Source organism: Bos indicus x Bos taurus, chromosome 13, assembly GCF_003369695.1.
Source record: "Bos indicus x Bos taurus breed Angus x Brahman F1 hybrid chromosome 13, Bos_hybrid_MaternalHap_v2.0, whole genome shotgun sequence".
NCBI lineage: Eukaryota > Metazoa > Chordata > Mammalia > Artiodactyla > Bovidae > Bos > Bos indicus x Bos taurus.
In genome coordinates, this window is record NC_040088.1 from 48,721,288 (window position 1) to 48,741,783 (window position 20,496).

Below are 20,496 nucleotides of genomic sequence, written 5' to 3' on the forward strand. Positions count from 1 at the left end.
TTCCTCTGTTGATGGACATTTAGGTTATCTCCATGAGGAGTATGATATGTTTCATCCCATCTCCAATTCCATTATTTAATGGAGTCAGGGCACTTGGTCAAAGGGCCCTTAGAGACCATCTAGTTCAGTCTCCATTGTGACCAGTAAGGAAGGGACTTGACAGGACTTAACAGCCAAAATAGGGCTTATATGTTGCTTAAAAATACACTCTTCATGGACATGTATTAATGAAATGTTTAAAAGACCCAGCCCAGCAGACCCAGCTGCAAGGGAAAGGGTCCAGTCATTTCCCCCCCTGATCTTTAATTGTTTGAGCACCAGCTCAAATGAGTTTAATGATCGCCACTTTTGTGCCTTTTATCTTTCCTGTGTTTGTCCAACTTAAATGTCCAAGACTGAAACAGCCTTGTGTTCATGAGGATAACCTTTCACAAATTTTCACATCCAAGCAGCTTTTTATCAAGTGATACCATAGTTGACCTAAAGTAGGTTAGATAAAGACCTCAGTTAATTAGATTCTTTTTTTGTATATAGCTATCTCCTGAGGAAAGTTGGAGTGATCATTTTAAAAATGGGTTTCTAGAGAAGTTTCTGTATTAAGAAGGCAGATTGGAAAGACCAAGTTCATTTGGAAGAAAATAGCGTGACTTAGAATTCAAGAACAGAAACATTCTTAAACATCAGCTTTTACCTGTAATTATAAACATATGATATCCAGAGATTGTCTATATTCTGTTGCTTTAAATTGTTAAACTCATTTCTGCTATATTTTCTGCAAATAAGTACCATCCACCTTCGGCATTACCTGTTAATTCCTCATGTGACCAGAAGGGGTCACCAGAAGACATTTTTCTCTGGGGACATTTATTTTTATTTTCCTTTGTGTCCTCAGCCCAAAAGCAAGGCAAAAACAGAGATATTCTTTTGGTAAAATGATGTTCCATCTTTTATCTGGGAAGTCAGGCTTCAGATTTGCTTTTCCATCAAACTTTGAAACCTTTGGGACCATCTTAGAAAATATAATACTCTACATAGTATAATTATATTAGTTTTCTAGACATACTTTCTTCCAAATAAATGCCATTCAGAAAGATTCAAATTAGGCAGCTATGGTCATTTCTTACTTATGGCTAACTTGCTTAAATTGTGGTTCTTTTCCAAGGAAGGATTGGTGCTGAAGTCTTTGGTTGGCATGTCTTCTTCTTAGATTAGCACTGTTGAAGAAGAGCGGTGAGGAAGACTGGAGAAACAGACTCAACAGAAAGCAGGAATACGGCAAAGCCTCCATCACCAGCAGCCTGCACATCCAAGAGACGGAGCAGTCACTCAAGAAGAAGGTAGCGTTGTCTGTGCTCAGAAAAAGCATTCTAACTAACATCCCGCTTGGATGTGCATCCACCAGGCAAGCATGCACAGCTTAACTAGTTAGCACCCTGGCACGCATCAGCTCTCTCTTGCCACTAGGGCCCACACCTAAAGTCTGCCCGCAGCAGCTTCAGTTAATCACCAGCTGAGGTCTGGAGATGCCCTAGAAGTGGGAACAGTGCCACATACCTAATGCATCAGCAGGCAGGTTCCTATATTTGGAAGTGTGCACTTTTATCTGTTTCAAATCTTCTAAAATGCAGTCTGATTTTACAGGGTTATTAAACCCTTTTATATCTATATACCTATATCTGTAGAGGCGTACTGCAGTCCATGGGGTTGCAGAGTCCGACACAACTGAGCAACTGAACTGAACCAAACTGATATCTATATTATATAGCTATAGATATAGATGTGTGTGTGTGTATATATATATTTTGATAACACTACATAGTATGCAGGATATTAATTCTCTGACAACCAGGGATTGAACCCGTGTCCCCTGCAGTGGAAGCATGGAATCCTTAACACTGGACTGCCAGGAAGTCACCTTATTAAAGCCTTTAGAATGAAAACCTCATTGACTGCTAACCGTTTATTGGTTGCATATAGAATGTGGGTTTGAATGTCCTAGGCCTAGATTTAAAACATGCATATACAAGAGGACACAACTGTGGTCGGTGAGGACATGTCACAGAAGTCATGTTCCATGATGATCAGGTAAGCCTTTCATTGAGAAAGTATAGCAAAGTATGTTACAAGTTTCAAGAAAATTCAGTAACACACTGTTGTCGATCTGGGCAAGCATTTCTTATGCAAATGTACCAATGAGTTGTTAAATGACTAGTCATAATGACCAGCTTTTGACCAGTCAGTGCACACTTTCAAAGTGAACAGTGATTTCCTGCTGCCTGGGCCTGTGATGGCAAATGCACCTGCTGGCTGGGGGCAGTGTGGGCGCTGTGCCACACCACTGGCCAACTGCTAGGATCACAGGTCTTCAAACAAAAAGGAAAAATGCTTCCAACCAGATGATCACCCAGACCCCTTCCAGCTCTAAAACAATGTAATAAGCCTCTGTGGAAGAGAGAAGTGATGAAGACGACCTTGATGCACTCAGAAACGTACATAAGAAGGTGGTATGTCCACGGGGCCATGAAGACAGAGTTCTGACACTATTTCCTATGGCTCTTCTGTGTTTTCCTAGGTTAAATTGGAACAGCAATTTGAATTCTCTCTTTTGAGTCAGACATGACTTCAAAGATAATCACTAAAGACAGTTAACGCTCAGCCATTTGCAAATCTCTCAAATATGACTGGATATTAAAGAGCCTACATAGGAAATCTGTATTTCCAGAATGAGATCCAGAAGTGTAAGAAAACTAGGTCCCTCCAGTGATTGACTGCCATTGCCCACAAACTTTATGTAAAAGTTTGATTTGAAAGCATTGGTTCCAAGGTAACTTTAGTTCTTAACTCTTGGTCATGTTGAAAGAGGCAAAGAAATTTCCCCAAGCAGGTACCCCATGGCATGGTAAAAAGGATGGCTACAAAGTACAAAGCCAGGTAGATTTCTTACAAATAGTAGAATCAATTTCAACACTTTGCACCACTTAGGGGACAGGGATCAGCAGAAGCTGGGTAGACCAGAAGGCTCAGAATAGTAGATGTGATCAGAATAGCCTTAACATTAGACTGAGATTCTCAGGAGGCAAGAGATGGGAGAAAGTGACTGCAGTTGCCCCTGGGGTGGTAAACCCTGCCCACAGCAGCCGTGGCTTGAGTGGGAAGTGCTGTCCTGGGCTCAGGGGTTCTGTACCAGCAGTGAACTCATCGCTCTCCTACTCCTAACCTAGTTCACTTTGGCCCAAGACAATAAGCTCTTTGAAGTTGAAATAAGCCCATCTATTTTGGGCTTCTGTAGCAGGCATTGGGAAATCGTGGGTTCTCTTGAGGTCATGTGGTTTTCCCATGGCCTCTGAAGTGCCCTCGGTTTCGTGTCTTCCCAAGGGCGGGCTGTGTATTTCAGCCACACCTTAGCCATGCTCATATGTGGTGGAAGAGCTGCCTTGAACCTGATCTGCCTTAAGACAGTCCCAGGGGCAGCTGGAAGGCAGACAGGGGAGCTTGAGACATGGCCAAGGTTTGCTGAGTATCTGAATGCTTCTCTGCAAAAGGAAGGGCATTCATGACATGTGCTCCAGGCAGTTAGGATCTTGCTGCCTGGGCTGCAGCCAGACTTGCTAGGGGCACAAGCTCTGGAACCTTCCATCTTTTCCTCCAAGGGAAAAGGGACTGGATTTACTGTCAGGTCATCACTTCCTGCACAGTTTCTGAATTCATTGAAGGCACATATTCGTGGTTACCAAACATTTTACAGTTTGGCCTCCTCGAGCTTTTATTGTGTATGCTAAGCAGGGTCCCACGGGTTACAGCCTGTGGAAAAGCAAAGGAGGCAGGAAATGGAGATGGGCCTTTATATAAATCACTTCCCCTGTGAAAATCTGTGCCATCCAATAAAAATATAATGTGAACCCATGAGTAATTAGAGATTGTTGTATAACCACATTAAAAAAGATGTGAGGGATGCCTTGAAAATCTTAAATTGTTTTTCTTTCTGTTGAAGGGTTTGTCCCAAAACAAAACAAAATTTTGGTGCTCTAACTGGCATCTCATTTGGGGTCCTGTAAGGTTAAAAAAAAAATGTATTCTTTGGGTCCATAAATCAATTTGGGGAATAAGTTAGTGTTTTCCTTTCCCTACAAAAAGATCAATCGTGCCTCAAGAGACGATGTAACTTAACATCACTTCCTTACTTTCCAAACTTATCCCCCTAAAATTAGGATGGATGGTTTGTAACTTAAGAGTGCTATTTACCTTGCTGCCCCTGTCATTTCCTACAACAAATAGCTTGGGTTCTTTCTCTTGCTGTCCCTTTTTCCTTCCTCTTGCGCCTGGTTTAGTCTAGGACAATGCTAACCTGACTTATACATCTTTGCTTTTGTAGCATACAGAATTAGTTTAAAAGATCGTAAAGACCGTAGTTTGTAGGTTTGGCTGGGCTCACAGCTCCAGGAACACGATCCTTTCAGAGCCACTCATCCCATCCCAAGAGGGAGAGAAATGAAACAAAGCAAAGTTTGAAAGAAAAGGGATTTGGCAGAAGTCTCTTTGTTTCACCTAAATTGCAGTTATGTATTTTCCCCAAATCATTATTTAAAATTCCAACCCCATTTTGGCCTGTTCTTTGATATTTAGGCAGAGACAGTGACTCCCAGGCCCTTTGATCAAAATAACCATCCAAAGTTGTAGGCGTTTTTCCGGAAGTCAGAACCTTTTATAGAGTTTCTGGTTACAACCCCCAATCTGTGTCTGAGCCACAGGTTAGGATTTGATACCTGGCTGTGCTTCCATCAAAGTGTCAAGTCAGTGAATCAAGCTAAGCTCTGTGCTGTCCTCAGAACAAGTCCTTCAAAATTCTAGGCAGGTCAGTCTGTTCTAATTGCCTGTGACGTTGAAATTCCAAATTACGATTCAAGAGCATGCGGTCAATTGAAGGACAAAGGGTAGGAGGGTGAGGAGGGCTGTTGGTCTGACCCGCAGATTACAGATAATCACCCCTCGGATGGGGGATGAGCTCACTTGTTGTTTGTGCCACCCGACTGTGTGGGCATGTGCATGCTTCTCCTGGAACCCAGCACAGAGTTCTGGAAAATGCTTGTGACACCGTAATCTGACCCTACTCTTCCGACACTCTGCAACGTCTCCTATTTGTTTTAACCTGTAGGAAGAAGGAGGATTTACAGATGATAATGACATTTCTAATCTGCTTTGGGTAAGCCTGACTCTAACACAGGTCTCCTCACCACGTGTAGCTCTCATCCTAGACGGTTTCCCTGGGTACCCCTCTCTGCTTGGTTTTCTTAGCCCGAGGGGAGATGTCACCTCAGTCCGGCATGGAAAGCTATCCTGTTTCCCACCCTTTCTTTAAATTTTATTTTTAATTGGAGGATAATTGCTTTGCAATATTGGGTTGGTTTCTGCCATACAACGACAGGAATCAGCTGTAAGTATACGTATGTCCCCTCCCTCTTGAGCCTCCCTCCCACCCCACCTCCCCATCCCACCCCTCCAGGTCATCACAGAGCACTGGGTTGAGCTCCCTGTGTTATACAGCAGCCTCCCATTAGCTATCTCACGCCCATCAGAGTGGCCATCATCAAAACATCGTGAAATTTTGTTTCAATCATGGAGAAAACGTGAAAGGCTTTAAAAAAGATAGTTTATATTCAGTGTTAAAATGGTCCATGAACGTCAGGGATCCCCTGTCTGAATATCTTCTGTAAATTGCAGTCATCTTGCCAATAACTCAGGTACTGCACAGAACTGATTTGGTTATACTTACTGTGCTTGTGTGGGAATTTCTATTAGCAGGCTAAAATAAAACAAGTAGGAAGGACTCTCCTGGGAAGAGAATTGAAATTGCAATGAGTAAATTAACTTTCTGTGCGAGAAAGCCTTGTTTTTGTCCTTCCCCTCCTCCACCCAGCTCTGGTAAATCATCTTTTCTCATCTCTAATCCTCTTGCTTTGCTCTATAGGAACCTGTATACGCTTCTACTTATTCTCCTGCTCTACCTGCTGCCCATAAATACCTGTCTTTTGTATCTATTAATCAGGTGAGGAAAAGCCTACATGTATTAAGCCTCATTGCAATTTCTGAGTGGCAGGGAGAAACTTACTTCATTTGGGAAAGTAACTCCTTTGCTGCATTTCTGTGTGTGCGTGTGTGTGTGTGTTTGTGTGTGTGTGTGTGTGTGTGTGTGTGTAAATGTAGTTACTTCATATATTTCGGGTTAGTCACCCGGAGGGCATAGCAACCCACTCCAGTCTCACCTGGAGAATCCCATGGACAGAGGAGCCTGGCAGGCTACAGTCTGTGGTCACAAAAAGTCAGACGCAGTTGAGCACCCACACACATCGCAACCTTGGCTCAGACCTCTAGGGAGACTTATGGTATTAATTCATCTTATAGTCATGAAACTGGTTGAAGAGGAAAGTTTCCCCTCTAATCTATGTTGTGGGTTGGGGTTTTTTTAACTTTTCATTTTATATTAGCGTATAGCTGATTAACAATGTTGGATAGCTTCAGTTGCATAACAGAGCAACTCACCCATACATGTATATGTATCCATTCTCCCCCAAACCCCCTCCCATTCAGACTACCACATGATCCCCTAAGTTAATATTCTAAAATGAGTCCAGAGCCCAAGAAGGAGCCCAGGGTGTTCCTGGCTCCAGTTCAGGAGGCAGATTATCTTGCTTACCTTGATCAAGTAGGAGGAGGTGGTGGAAGCACTCGGGGGTGTGGAAGAGACAAGGTGGAAGCCGTGGTCCTGATGCAAGCTGGCTGCTGTGGCGCTGTTGGCATGGAAACCACAGCCCTGCTTCCCCACCTTCCACCTTGCTGCATCCTGTCTGAGCTCTACCAGAAGGGAGACCTAGCCTGGGCTGAGGAATTCTGTTAATGCCTAATATGCAATGATGTTTAAAGCTAGAAATACCGACAATTGGGTTTTTTTTCCCCTTGGAATGTCCCTGGGGTCAAAATTGTTAGAAAAAGTGGGGGCATCCCCTTTGCTGCGACGAGCCCCAGGGGCTCGTCGTCCTTCGTCTGTGGGACCTGGCTGGTCACTCCGGTCTTAGGGCCTCTGTCTCCTCAGCTCAGGGACCATGGCCGGTCAGGTGGCCACTAAGGTCATGACCGTTCTGTCCCTTTAGGACTAGTGGTGACAGACTGGTCTTTGAGGGAGAGGTGCAGGATTTCAGCCAGAGGGAGGGTCTGCAGGGACCTCCTGCTTCATCTGGCATTTTCATAAAGGGAAACGCCCCATTTCTTCTCCCGAAGGAGGCCTTTCTTGCTCTTGCCTTAACTCCTTTCCTCTGAAGTTAGGAGTAAAGGTCTATAGCAACCTAGCCCTGCATAACCAGCTGGTGTCCACTTCAAAAACGAGGATAAACTCTGGAGCAAACCTGCTGTTCTGTCACTAGCGGGGGAAATAAGTCGATGTTAAACTTTTTTTTTTTTTCGTATTTATTTGTTTATTTGGCTGTCTCAGGTCTTAGTTGCGTCATGCAGGATCTTTCATTGGGGTCCAGGGACTCTCGTTGTGGCACACAGACTTCGTTGCTCTGCACACAGATTCTCTTGTTGTGACTTGCGGGCTTGTGGGATCTTAGTTCCCTGACTAGAGATCAAACCCACATCCCTGCATTGCAAGGCAAGTTCTTAACCACTAGGCCACCAGGGAAGTCATGTTAATGTTAAACTTTAAAAGAAAAGATACATTATTAAAGTCTTTCATTTTACATTCTTTTTTTTTTTTTTAACATTCCTTTCCATGATGGTGCATCACAAGGCATTGAGAATAGTTCCCTGTGTTACAGTAGATCTGTGTTGCTTATCTGTCCTGTATATACTAGTTTGTATCTGCTAATCCCACACTCCCAGTCCTTCCCTCCACCACCCTTATTGAAATCTTTAAATATAAACTGTTTCCATGCTGGCTCAGCGGTAAAGAATCTGCCTGCAGAGCAGGAGCCTCGGGTTTGATCCCTGGGTGGGGAAGATCCCCTGGAGGAGGGCATGGCAACCCACTCCAGTATTCTTTCCTGGGGTCGCAAAGAGTCAGACAGGACTGAGCGACTTTCACTTTCATTCTTGTCTAGAGAATCCCCTTGACAGAAGAGCCTGGCGATCTACAGTCCATAGAGTCACAAAGAGTTGGACATGACTGAAGTGACTTGGAATGCACACTCACGCATACTTATATAATACACGTTATATGTGTATGTAGTATACTTTTTTATAGACTTGATTTTTTTAGAGTAGTTTGAGGTTCACAGCAAAATTAAGCAGCAAGTGTAGAGATTTCCCTCACACCTCCTGCCTCCCACTACCCCGCCCACAGCCTCCCCCACGGTCAGCATCCCCCACTAGATGGCATATGTGTTTCAGTTGACAAGCTGTTATCCCTCAGTGTCCATGGTTTATAGTTGGGTTCACTCTTGGTACTGTATGTGCTAAGATTTTGACAAGTGTGTAATGACACGTATCAGAGTCAGTCCACTACCCTAAAACCCCTCTGTGGCTGCCTGCTCATCCCTCCCTCTTCTTCTCCTTCCCTCCCAGGAAACTTATCTCTTTAACTATAGTTTTTGTCTTTTCCAGAATCTCCAACAGATGGAATCATATAAGGTGTAGCCTTTTCAGATTGGCTTCTTGCATTCAGTAATATGCATTTAAGGTTCCCCTATGTATTTTCATGCCTTGATGGTTCATTTCTTTTTACCACTGAATAATAGTCCTTGTCTGCCTGGACCAGTTTATTTATCCATTTGTTTACTGAAGGTCATCTTGGTTGCTTCCAAGCTTTTGGCAGTTATGAGTAAAGCTATTATAAACATCCATTGCAGGTTTTTGTGTGGACATAATTTTTCAACTTGTTTGGATATCAAAGAGCTGAATTATATGGTAAGAGTAAGCTTGGTTTTGTAAGGAACTGCCAAACTACCTTTGAAAGTGGCTGGACCATTTTGCATTCCTACCAGCAACGAATAAGTGTTGCTGTTGCCCCACATCCTCGCCAGCATTTGGTGGCATCAGTGCTTTGAATTTTGTCCATTCTGATAGGTGTGGAGAAGTGCCTTGACGTATTTTCTTCCTCCGCTTGCCTCAGGGCTATAGCAAAGTAAGATTTCCTTTTGTGCCCTTCCTTTCATCTTGTTATTCTCTAGTTGCTAAGCATGTCCAACTCTTCAACTGCATGGACTGTAATCCACCAGGCTCTTCTGTCCATGGGATTCTCCCAGAAAGAATACTGGAATGGGTTGCCATTTCCTTCTCCAGGGGATCTTCCCAACCCAGGGACCAAACCTGTGTCTCCTGCTTGGCAGGCAGATTCTTTGCCACTGAGCCCCGTGGGAAGCCCTCCTTTCATCTTGGTTGCTGGTAAATGATGACAAGACCAAATTATGGTCACTTTGAAATCCAAACCTAGTTGAAATCTTTCTCCATGTTTTGTCCAGGTCACTTGAGGCTCTGGGCCCTGGTGACGGATAGAAATCACTTAAGGAGGTGGCAAAGCTAAATTTCCTTAACAGTGCACAGGGTTTGAAAGGTGACAGCATTTTTGAAAACTGAGAATGCTGATTTGTTGCTGTACTTTATTTCTTTCACTGAACACATGCTTTTATGGTTTCTTCCTGTGATGTAGTTTCACTCAAGGTGAGTAAGATAAAATTTTAAAAGCCAGATCACAATATTTTCTATCTACAAAGCTCTCCGCTTGTAGAAGAATCTTACCCTTAGAGCTACGCTAATCCTAGTCACACATTAGTTCTCTCTCGGTGTATCACCTCCTGTGTCAGAAACACTTAATGAAATGTGATTTCTGAGGTGTACGGAGACAAACCCATAAGTAACAACATGGTGACCTGAAAACGTTCTTCTCTATTGACCCTTTGCAGAGTTCCCTAAAGTCTCTGTTCGTCCCTAAGACCCAACTTTCTTCCCAGCTGTTTCACTGCATTCCCTCCCTCCCTCTCTCTTCCCTTACCCCTCCTCTTTCTGCACCGTGTTCATGAGATCTATGTTTAGAAGAGTAAAGGCTAGAAGGGGTAAGGCTTCTATTCCTGTTCTGCCCCAACTCCCTCACTCTTCCAGCAAATCCTAAATCTCATCAGTTAGACCTAGAAAAACCTGAAAAACGACACAGTGCTTACTCGACTATGAATTATGCCCTTCTCTAAATGAGGGAAGAAAAAACTTTGAAGGGAAAAGCAAGATAAGAGAATCATGATGTCAAAAGCTAAAAAAAAAAAAAAGTACATTGGGAAAGAGGTCCATGTTACCTGTTTACACATTTTGAGTTCTAAAATTTAATAGCAACTTGTGATACATTGGGGTCGCAAAGAGTTGGACACGACTGAGCGACTGATCTGATCTGATCTGTGATACATTTTATTCATTTCTACAGTGAGTAAATAAACCATATGCGTATACCTTATTATATATATATCCCCACTCCAGTACTCTTGCCTGGCAAATCCCATGGGCGGAGGAGCCTGGTAGGCTGCAGTCCATGGGGTCGCAAAGAGTCGGACACGACTGAGCGACTTCACTTCACTCTTCACTTTCATGCACTGGAGAAGGAAATGGCAACCCACTCCAGTGTTCTTGCCTGGAGAATCCCAGGGACGGGGGAGCCTGGTGGGCTGCTGTCTATGGGGTCGTGCAGAGTTGAACATGGCTGAAGCGACTCAGCAGCAGCAGCATTATATATATATGATATACATACACACATATATGATATATATACAAGATATATATATTATATATAAGGTATATATATCATATATACATACATATATGTGTGTGTGTGTATACTTATTGTTACATTATAGAGCCATTTAAGGTCAGATAAGGGGAATTAGGGGGCTTTTGAGTAACCCAACTAAGTGGCAAAATTAAGGTGAAACTTCTAGAGAAGCAAAAACTTATGTTTAGTAACATCATCTAGAGGCACATTAAAAGCGTGCTCCCTAACATAGATTTGGCAAACTTCTGGACACTTTAAATCCTGGAATATCTGTGTATCCCAGGGCCCACATCCATCACCTTCTTCCAGGAGCTGCAGGAGAATCCAAAACGGAATTGCTGATTTGGGGACACTTTTTCTGAGTCATTAACCACCCCTCCCACCACACCCAGGACTTGGGAGATTCTACTGAGTTCACCATATAAATGGTAAAGTCTGGGTGTTTGGAAAAGAAAACTTTCTTGGCATTTTATATATTTTTAAAACTATTTTAAGGCAAGTATCATAGTTTTGATTAAAATTCACTCCTGAAACTTAATTTTTCAAAAAAACTTACCTTCTTTTTCAAAATTTGATGAGGTTTTCCTAGTAAGTCCATCTAGTTTATGAGGGCATGCGACTCAGAGAATTACTTGGAACCAGGGTCATCTTACCAATCATGAGTAGGAAAGTTAAGGAAAGGGGTTTTTAATATGTTTGATAATTTTTTATTTTGATAAAAATTTAACTTATAGAAATGTTGTCATAATAGCCAGGATACTCTCATATACCCTTGAACAGACCCACCGATTGCTGGCATTTGTTCCCTCCCCCACCCCCCTAATCCCCCATCCCCGCTGCCATCGTTCACCTTCACTTTTTTCTCCTGGATTGAATGATTGATTGATTGATTGGGCTGTTGTAACAGAACACCATAAACTAGGTAACTTATAAACAAAAGAAATGTAATCCTCTCAGTTCTAGAGGGTAAGAATTCCAAGATCAGGGTGCTGGCAGAGTCAGAGTCTGGTGGGGTCCACCTCCCAGTTCTTAGAGCCCTGTCTGCTCACCGTGTCCTTGTGCAGCTGAAGGGGTGAGGGAGCTCTCTGGGGCCCCTTTTATCAGGGCACTAATCGCATTCTTGAGGGCTCTAGCCTCATGGCCTAATCACCTCCCAAACCCCACCTCCTAAAGTATCACATTAGGGATTCAGATCAGATCAGATCAGATCAGTTGCTCAGTCGTGTCCGACTCTTTGCGACCCCACGAATCGCAGCATGCCAGGCCTCCCTGTCCATCACCAACTCCCGGAGTTCACTCAGACTCACGTCCATCGAGTCAGCGATGCCATCCAGCCATCTCATCCTCTGTCGTCCCCTTCTCCTGCTGCCCCCAATCGCTCCCAGCATCAGAGCCTTTTCCAATGAGTCAACTCTTCGCATGAGGTGGCCCAAGTACTGGAGTTTCAGCTTTAGCATCATTCCTTCCAAAGAACACCAGGGCTGATCTTCAGAATGGACTGGTTGGATCTCCTTGCAGTCCAAGGGACTCTCAAGAGTCTTCTCCAACACCACAGTTCAAAAGCATCAATTCTTTGGCGCTCAGCCTTCTTCACAGTCCAACTCTCACATCCATACATGACCACAGGAAAAACCACAGCCTTGACTAGACGGACCTTTGTTGGCAAAGTAATGTCTCTGCTTTTCAACATGTTATCTAGGTTGGTCATAACTTTCCTTCCAAGGAGTTAGCATCTTTTAATTTCATGGCTGCAGTCACCATCTGCAGTGATTTTGGAGCCCAGAAAAATAAAGTCTGACACTGTTTTCACTGTTTCCCCATCTATTTCCCATGAAGTGATGGGACCAGATGCCATGATCTTCGTTTTCTGAATGTTGAGCTTTAAGCCAACTTTTTCACTCTCCACTTTCACTTTCATCAGGAGGCTTTTGAGTTCCTCTTCACTTTCTGCCATAAGGGTGGTGTCATCTGCATATCTGAGGTTATTGATATTTCTCCCAGCAATCTTGATTCCAGCTTGTGTTTCTTCCAGTCCAGCATTTCTCATGATGTACTCTGCATAGAAGTTAAATAAGCAGGGTGACAATATACAGCCTTGACGTACTCCTTTTCCTATTTGGAACCATTCTGTTGTTCCATGTCCAGTTCTAACTGTTGCTTCCTGACCTGCATACAGATTTCTCAAGAGGCAGATCCGGTGGTCTGGTATTCCCATCTCTTTGAGAATTTTCCACAGTTTATTGTGATCCACACAGTCAAAGGCTTTGGCATAGTCAATAAAGCAGAAATAGATGTTTTTCTGGAACTCTCTTGCTTTTTCCATGATCCAGCAGATGTTGGCAATTTGATCTCTGGTTCCTCTTCCTTTTCTAAAACCAGCTTGAACATTAGGAAGTTCATGGTTCACATATTGCTGAAGCCTGGCTTGGAGAATTTTGAGCATTACTTTACTAGCGTGTGAGATGAGTGCAATTGTGCGGTAGTTTGAGCATTCTTTGGCATTGCCTTTCTTTGGGATTGGAATGCAAACTGAGCTTTTCCAGTCCTGTGGCCACTGCTGAGTTTTCCAGATTAGGTTTCACTATGTGAACTGGTGGGGAGCAGGGGACACAGAGCCTTAGACTGTAGCACACTCCCATAACCTCAAGAGGAGGAAATTTTATATTGATACATTGTTTATCTAATCCATAGACTATATCCCAACTGTGTTCATTTTCTCCCAAATAATACCCGTTTTAGCCCCCACTCCATCCCATCAAAGATCCAACCAGGATCATATGTTGCATTTAGTCACCATGTCTCTTTAGGAGATGGTTTTTAGCCTAGTTTAATTGCCAGTGATCTCAAAATCAGTCCTGACTGTGACTGCTCTGTAGGAGAGTTCTGTGAAAGGAAGATGTATAGGTACAGTGATGGAAAAATCCATGTCCATGGCTTAAGCTGAATCTTACCAGTGCAGACTTGGTTTTTATGTGGCTGGAAAGGAAGGAGAGCCTCCCCGTGCCCCCACTCCCACCCCCGCCCCATTACCCTGCAGCTCTCCGTCCTCCCAGAGCCTTAAAGAGAGTAAGGGTGCTGACCTCTGTCATCTTCCTGAGTGAATCTGGAGGTGTTTCCTATTGGTCAGTTAAGGGATGCTAATTTGCCATCGTGGGATGGACAGCAGTGGAGAATAAAAGCATCACCAAGTCCCCAGGGATGAATTTCCCCCTCAGGGCTCCTTGATCCTCCCACTGTGTCTGTGGAAAACCTGAGGATCATTATGATCTATGTTGACTTCTTATCTAAAAAAGAACTCCGTACACGGGAAGAGGAGCTTGGGGAGACCACATAGTAGTAAGGAGAGCTCACCTGTGGTTTGAAAGCAGATGCTCCACCAGAAAGGGCCTCCTCGGACCTCAGAAGATACTGTGGTTAAAGCGCAAGCACAAACCGGCGTCATCACCATCCTTAGGACCCCTTTCCTAGGAAGGACCTGGAGGCAGAAGTGCTTTCTGCTCTTTGGCAATGCTTTTCTTTCCTTAACATTGGCTCCCATGGCAGCTTCCCTCCTGACCTCCCCGACCCCTCCCACCCACTGTCCCCCTCCATGCCTGGTGCCCTGCCCCCAACCCCAAAGAGATTTTGTCATGAAAGGAGGGATGGGCAAAGGAGGAGGGAACAGAAACTCTCGGGCCAACACTGGAGGACCTTCCCCAGTTGTCAGCCTGCGAACAGCCGCTCATCTCCTCAGGCCACGCCTCCACCTCCTTCCTGCCCATCCCCGTCCTCCTCAGTCTCCCTCAAGAATCCTCCAGCTTCTGCCTTTTAGACCAAATAAGACTAAATAATGTCACCAAGGGCTTAGACACTAAAGAAGCAACTGTCTCCAAAACCCCAATGAGAAACATTTGTAAGCCTTTTCTATGTAGAAATGTTATTATACATGTAGGTTATGTCTATAGCACAGCTCAGCCTCAATGTCAGATATTCTGTGACTTAAAAGCCATCTTTGTGGGCTTACTTTGGTTGCCTAACTGCCCATATAAAATAGTTGCTGTAGGAAAAAGCACGTGAGTTCCAGAAAACCTCCTAATAACTCACCTTCCTCCTAATCAGCTTTCTCTACTTTATGGTTGACTTGCCTGGAAAATCCCATGGACGGAGGAGCCTGGTAGGCTGCAGTCCTTGGTGTCGCTAAGAGTCGGGGACAACTGAGAGACTTCATTTTCACTTTTCACTTTCATGCATTGGAGAAGGAAATGGCAACCCACTCCAGTATTCTTGCTTGGAGAATCCCAGGGACAGAGGAGCCTGGTGGGCTGCCGTCTATGGGGTCGCACAGAGTCGGACACGACTGAAGTGACTTAGCAGCAGCAGCATGTAGATAAAAATCTTTGGTAGGTAAGATTTTCTCAACAAACTGTGTTCTTTGAGCATGATGAACAAAGATTCCTAGTCAACTGAGTTTAGATAAGTGAAACAGAGCAACTTGAAAACTCTGTAAGATTCATGGCAGGAAGACGGTCTCTCTCTTCCTGTTTCTTTTTACAAAGCATCATTTTGATATTCTGGTGTTCCAAGCAAACAAGTGAAAAGCCAAGTTCTAACCTGAAGTTCCAGGGTTGGTGGTGGATCTGTAACCCAAGCTGGAATAAGGAAGCCAGACCTATTTCAGGTAGAACAGCTGTGGACATTAGGGGTGGTGCAGGACGACTCTTTGCTTTCCAGCTCATGAAATGCTCATGCTAACGTTCATGCCTCTGTGACTTCCTCTCCTGTTTTCTCCCTGGTACACGCTGCAAACAGCGGGTCACAGAAAGTCGAGAGAGCCAGATGACTATTGAAGAGAGAAAGCATCTCATCACCGTGAGAGAAGACGCCTGGAAGACCAGGGGCAAAGGAGCAGCCAACGACTCTACCCAGTTTACTGTGGCCGGCAGGATGGTGAAGCGAGGTCAGAGTGTGTGTGTGTGTGTGTGTGAGTGTGAGTGTGAGTGTGGACCTGTGTGTGAGCTCCATCACCCACAGAGGGGAGGGTGGCATAGATAGCTCACTTTAAAAAACCAAGCCTTGGTCTTTTCTGGTTTTCACTCTTAACTGAAGCTGTGTACACATTTTGTGAGCCACTCCAACTGAAAATCTTCCTATGACGGCATCGTCTTCAACGTGACGCATGATTCAGTTAGTCATATTTCAGAACAGTCATTTGGAAATGCCCAGGCATCAAAGCAGTTTTGCAGATCTGCTATCAAACTTTTAGCCCTTTCCTGTAATTGCTTGGAAATTATTTCCATTTTCTTGCCATCTGGCAATCAGTTCACTCAAATAAGCCTTTCTCAGTGCAGAAGTTCGTCGTCTTCCTTTTAGGGTAATTCCCAGGTCTCTTTCCATCAACCCAGAGTTCCCTGGCTACAAAGCCCTGTTTCCAGAGATGTTTTATTGGATGTCTAAAAGATGTATCCATTTCCAGGAAAGTGAGGTTTCCCTTAAGACAGGTCACTTCTCTGCAGCTGAGCTCTTGAAACTGATTTTCAGTGGGAATCCAAAGATTTGTAAAACTGACGAACCAGTCAGAAAGCTCTGCAGCTCCACAGCCTGTTGGAAATGGTTAAAATCTGGGGTCCCTTTGTCACGTGCATGCACATACCTTCATTTTCTAAGCTATTGTTTGAGTAAATTTCTCAATTTAGTAATGAAGGTTTTCTCGATCAATAGAATTAACTTATATTGTCATCTGCTTCGTAGGTTTGCAGTTTGCTTTTCTCAATACCTTTCAGGATCCTCAGTCATAGGTGGAGCCTACATCATTGTAGGCTCAGCATAAGTATTTGCAGAAGGAAGGAAGGGAGGGAGAGGAAACTCTTGAACTGAGATTAACCCAAATATTGGTGGAAGAATCCTTTCTAACAAATTTATTTTTAACTAATATTGGAATTTAGGGAAGCCCTGATGGCTCAGTGGTAAAGAATCCGCCTGCCAATGCAGGAGACACAGGTTCAGTCCCTGGGTTGGGAAGATCCCCTGGAGAAGGAAATGGCAACCCACTCCAGTATTCTTGCCTGGGAAATCCCATGGACAGAGGAGCCTGAGGGGCTACAGTCCATGGAGTCACAAAAGAGTCGGACATGACTTAGCGATTAAACAATAACAGTCTTGGAATTATCAAAGGATAACAGGGTAATTTACTCTCAGAATGAGGTGGCATTTGAGGATTTTTGTCATCAAGTCACAGAACTATCTCCTTTGCATGACCCCCATCCCTATGTTAACAAAAGCAGATTCTTCAGGCCCACAATGAGAACTTGAGCTGTAGCTCAGATCTTCCAGCTTCTAGTCTGGACTTTTATCATGATGACCTTTTATTTGGGTTTCATTTTTTGTCTTTCATCTTAAAAATCATAATGTATTTGAAGCCTGGTCCTTCCTCCCGGATACCACTGTCCCTGTCCATGGGGACATCAGAGGAAGTAGCCTTGATCCTAGGCAGTTATGGAAAACAGAATCAGGGACATTCCTCCTCCCTTAGAGGATGAGTTTCCTTTCACATGTTCTTGAATAAATCAGGGACCTTTATTTAACAGGTGCTTTATGACTCTGCTCGAGAAATAATTTTGTTGTACTTTCAATCTAATGAAAAATCAGCAGCCTGCTTTTCTGGTGTTTGTTATCACCTGCACAGCCGTGTGTTTCACTGAGTCATTGGCTCTTTTGGATTTGCAGAGGTGGAACATCCAATTCACTACACTTGTCAAAGAATGAAATTGTCCCCACACTGCAGCCACCAAGACTTCCTGTCTCATCAGATGACAGTGTAGCAATGAGTGGCCAAGAGGCCTCTGTAGCCTGATTTTCATTCTCTCCCCCCAGGAGCTGTTTTCTCCCCTCACCTCATTAGGGCTGTCCCCCGTTTTGTATTCGTAGAGTCCACAGATCAGTGAGTACTCCATAGGTTTCTGTGGTATTCTAGATTTCTCCTGGAAGGAAGATATTCAGGGTATGCCTTTGAAGAAGAGAGAGCTGAGGGACTTCCCTGGTAGTTCAGTGGTTAGGACTCTGTGCTTCCAATGCGGAGGAGAGGGGCACGGGCTTGACTGCTGGTCAGGGAACTAAGATCCTACATGCTGTGCAGTACAGCCAAGAAATTAAATAAATACTATTTTTAAAAGATGTAAAATGTTCTTGAAGAGAACAGGTGACTAGTTATTGTCCATAGAATTCATTGAAAGGAGCTATGGGGAGTGATTTAACAGTGTGAAACTTAAATCTATATGCCTGCCCCCATCACAGACAAGCCCTGTCTCTAGCTGGAAAGAGCGGGTGCACCTTTAAGAGCTCATGGGTACAGCTGCCTGAATGGGCAGCAGGGGGCACCCTAACTGGACAAAGGGCTGGTGTCAAGCCTGTTTATTGGCTTCACAGTGAATAACCTCTGTGCTAATGTTATGTCCCCATGTCTTTTACACATCATTTTAGCAGGTAATGAGCTACTGTCTCAGCCTTTGATACCAAATTTTACTTATTTTTAATATCTTTCAAGAAAATTGACTTTCACTCAGATATAAACTCTTTGCAGATCTTGTAATTAAAGATTTTTTTTTTTAACGTTATTGACATCAGTAAGGAACTATATGTACATGTTGAGAAGTACTTCTGGAAAGTGTTAGTCGCTCAGTTGTGTCTAACTCTTTGCAGCCCCATGAACTGCAGCCCACTAGGCTCCTCTGTCCATGGGATTCCCCAGGCAAGAATATTGGAGTGGGTAGCCATTCCCTTCTCCAGGGGATCTTCCCAACCCAGTGGTTCTCCTGCATTACAGGCAGACTCTTTAACCGTCTGAGCTACCAGAGAAGCTTCTGAAATGTCACCTAAAATTTCAGTTGTAAACTGCATTTCAGTATTTTTCCTTCCAAGTTTTATGGTGTAACAAACATCTTCCTCTCCAACTCACACAAGGGAGGAGCAGATCCATTCATTTGGTTTTTTGTCCTGTAAGTGATCATGACTTACACATTCTCGGGATGTGGTTCTCAGATGTGGTCTCTCGGATGCAATAACGTAGCAATGTCACCTAACGGTTTCACTTTTAATACAATGGATACAGAGAATGTTAACATCTCATTTTGTTCTTTGTATGTGTACCAATTACCCGTCCTGCCCCCCTTGCAAATCCCTTCTAAGTTTAGGAAAAAATACTCATCTATGTCTTGATTCAGTTTTCTGGTCTACTAAGATGCCGTCTTCATGCTGGAATGTTTGTCTTCCCTTTCTATGTGTCTCTTATCATTTCTCTGCTTAGAGAGTCCCCATCCAGCTCCTCGAAAGATGCAGGTGAAAGCATGTCCCTAGCTCCCAGCCACACCCAAGACCAGTATGACTTTCCAACATCCATACCTGTGTAAACTGTTACTCTTGTGTCTTTCTTACAAAGCCTAGCACTCTCTGGGTAATTGCCCAGTAGATCACACTCTGATGATGCCCCCAAAGGTCAGACTGTCCCCACGTCCCCTCAGCCAGGAAGATGACTCCAGGGCTGGGGAACTCGCTGGCCAGCGTGACAAACCGGGTCTCTGTTTCCTCTGGAGAGATGTTACAGAAACAACCGGCCGTCCACCTTCTTGAGTTCTGCAGCCACAAATCCAACCAACCACAATCCCAAAAAAATTTTTTTTAATTCTATAAAATTCCAGAAAAGCAAAACTTAAATTTTCTACAACAACTCTTTACAAAGCATTTACATCTTCTTCGGTATTAGGAGTCATGTAGAGATGATTTAGAGGATATGGGAGGATGTGTGTAGATTATATGCCAATATGCCATTTAATATTAAGTACTTGAGCATCCACGTGGATGTTGGTACCCACAGGAGGTCCTGGGACCAGTCCCTTGTAGATACCAAGGGAACAACTGTATGCGTTCTCTTCAGCTACCTCCAGTGCCTGAAAGGCCTTCAGAAGTCAATATTCTCTTTCTTCAAGGACATTCCGATCACCACCTGCACTCTCTTATCCCATCTGCATGTTAGGGATGTGTCTTCATTGTTCAGTGTGGAATGGCAGACTGGCAGCTACTGCAGGCCTTAGAAACAATAAAACCTTGTCTGTGTGGGCAGTTTTCCTGTAAGTGTGCGTGTCCCATGTCTGTCTGTAAATTCTGTAAACTGTTAGGTCTCTGTTGGGGCTCCTGGTGCTCCCTTGGGGTCCTGGGAATTTCCAGAAGTGATCCTGAGATGCTCAGTTGCTCCTTTGTTTTTCCTGCAGGTCTGGCGTCCCCCACTGCCATCACCCCGGTAGCATCCCCTGTTTCCAGCAAAGCAAGGGGCACTACACCAGTTTCCAGACCCCTGGAAGGTGAGTCGTGAGGCCCTGCCGTGGAAGGGGTCTGCGGTCAGAAGAGCCCTCAGTGCTTCTCTCACTGTGTTTCCTCCTTGCCCAGATATCGAAGCCAGACCAGACATGCAGTTAGAGTCGGACCTCAAGCTGGACAGGCTGGAAACCTTCCTAAGAAGGCTGAATAACAAAGGTAATGCCAGGAGCCACAGAGAAGCTGTGGTTCACGTGTGTGTGGCTGGTGTGGCTCAAGTTTCAGTGGGTAGCTCAGAAAATCTAAAAATACCTACCCCACTTGCAGAATCTCTGAATCCCAACATGGTTTGCTTTTTCTCCTCAGCTAAATTGTCTTCTATTATGACTCAACCATTGCGTACTTTGAGCATTATCTCATGTTATAATTTAAAAGTTAATTTATTGGTCAACACTGATTAGATTACTAAG

General features: G+C 44.0%; 1 protein-coding gene across 19 annotated transcripts in view; it reads left to right on the plus strand.

Annotated features, from left to right (window-relative positions):
• SVIL (supervillin) overlaps window positions 1-20,496 on the plus strand; it is a 255,948-nt gene that overhangs the window by 202,440 nt on the left and 33,012 nt on the right. For 12 of the 19 annotated variants that reach the window (XM_027559758.1, XM_027559759.1, XM_027559762.1 and 9 more), the window contains 6 exons: window positions 1,208-1,337; window positions 5,153-5,200; window positions 5,966-6,043; window positions 15,533-15,680; window positions 19,984-20,073; window positions 20,159-20,245. In XM_027559758.1, coding sequence (XP_027415559.1) covers window positions 1,208-1,337; window positions 5,153-5,200; window positions 5,966-6,043; window positions 15,533-15,680; window positions 19,984-20,073; window positions 20,159-20,245 — 581 coding nt within the window. The remainder of the gene's footprint in view (window positions 1-1,207; window positions 1,338-5,152; window positions 5,201-5,965; window positions 6,044-15,532; window positions 15,681-19,983; window positions 20,074-20,158; window positions 20,246-20,496) is intronic. The other 7 variants (XM_027559769.1, XM_027559755.1, XM_027559757.1 and 4 more) reach the window with 2 other exon arrangements.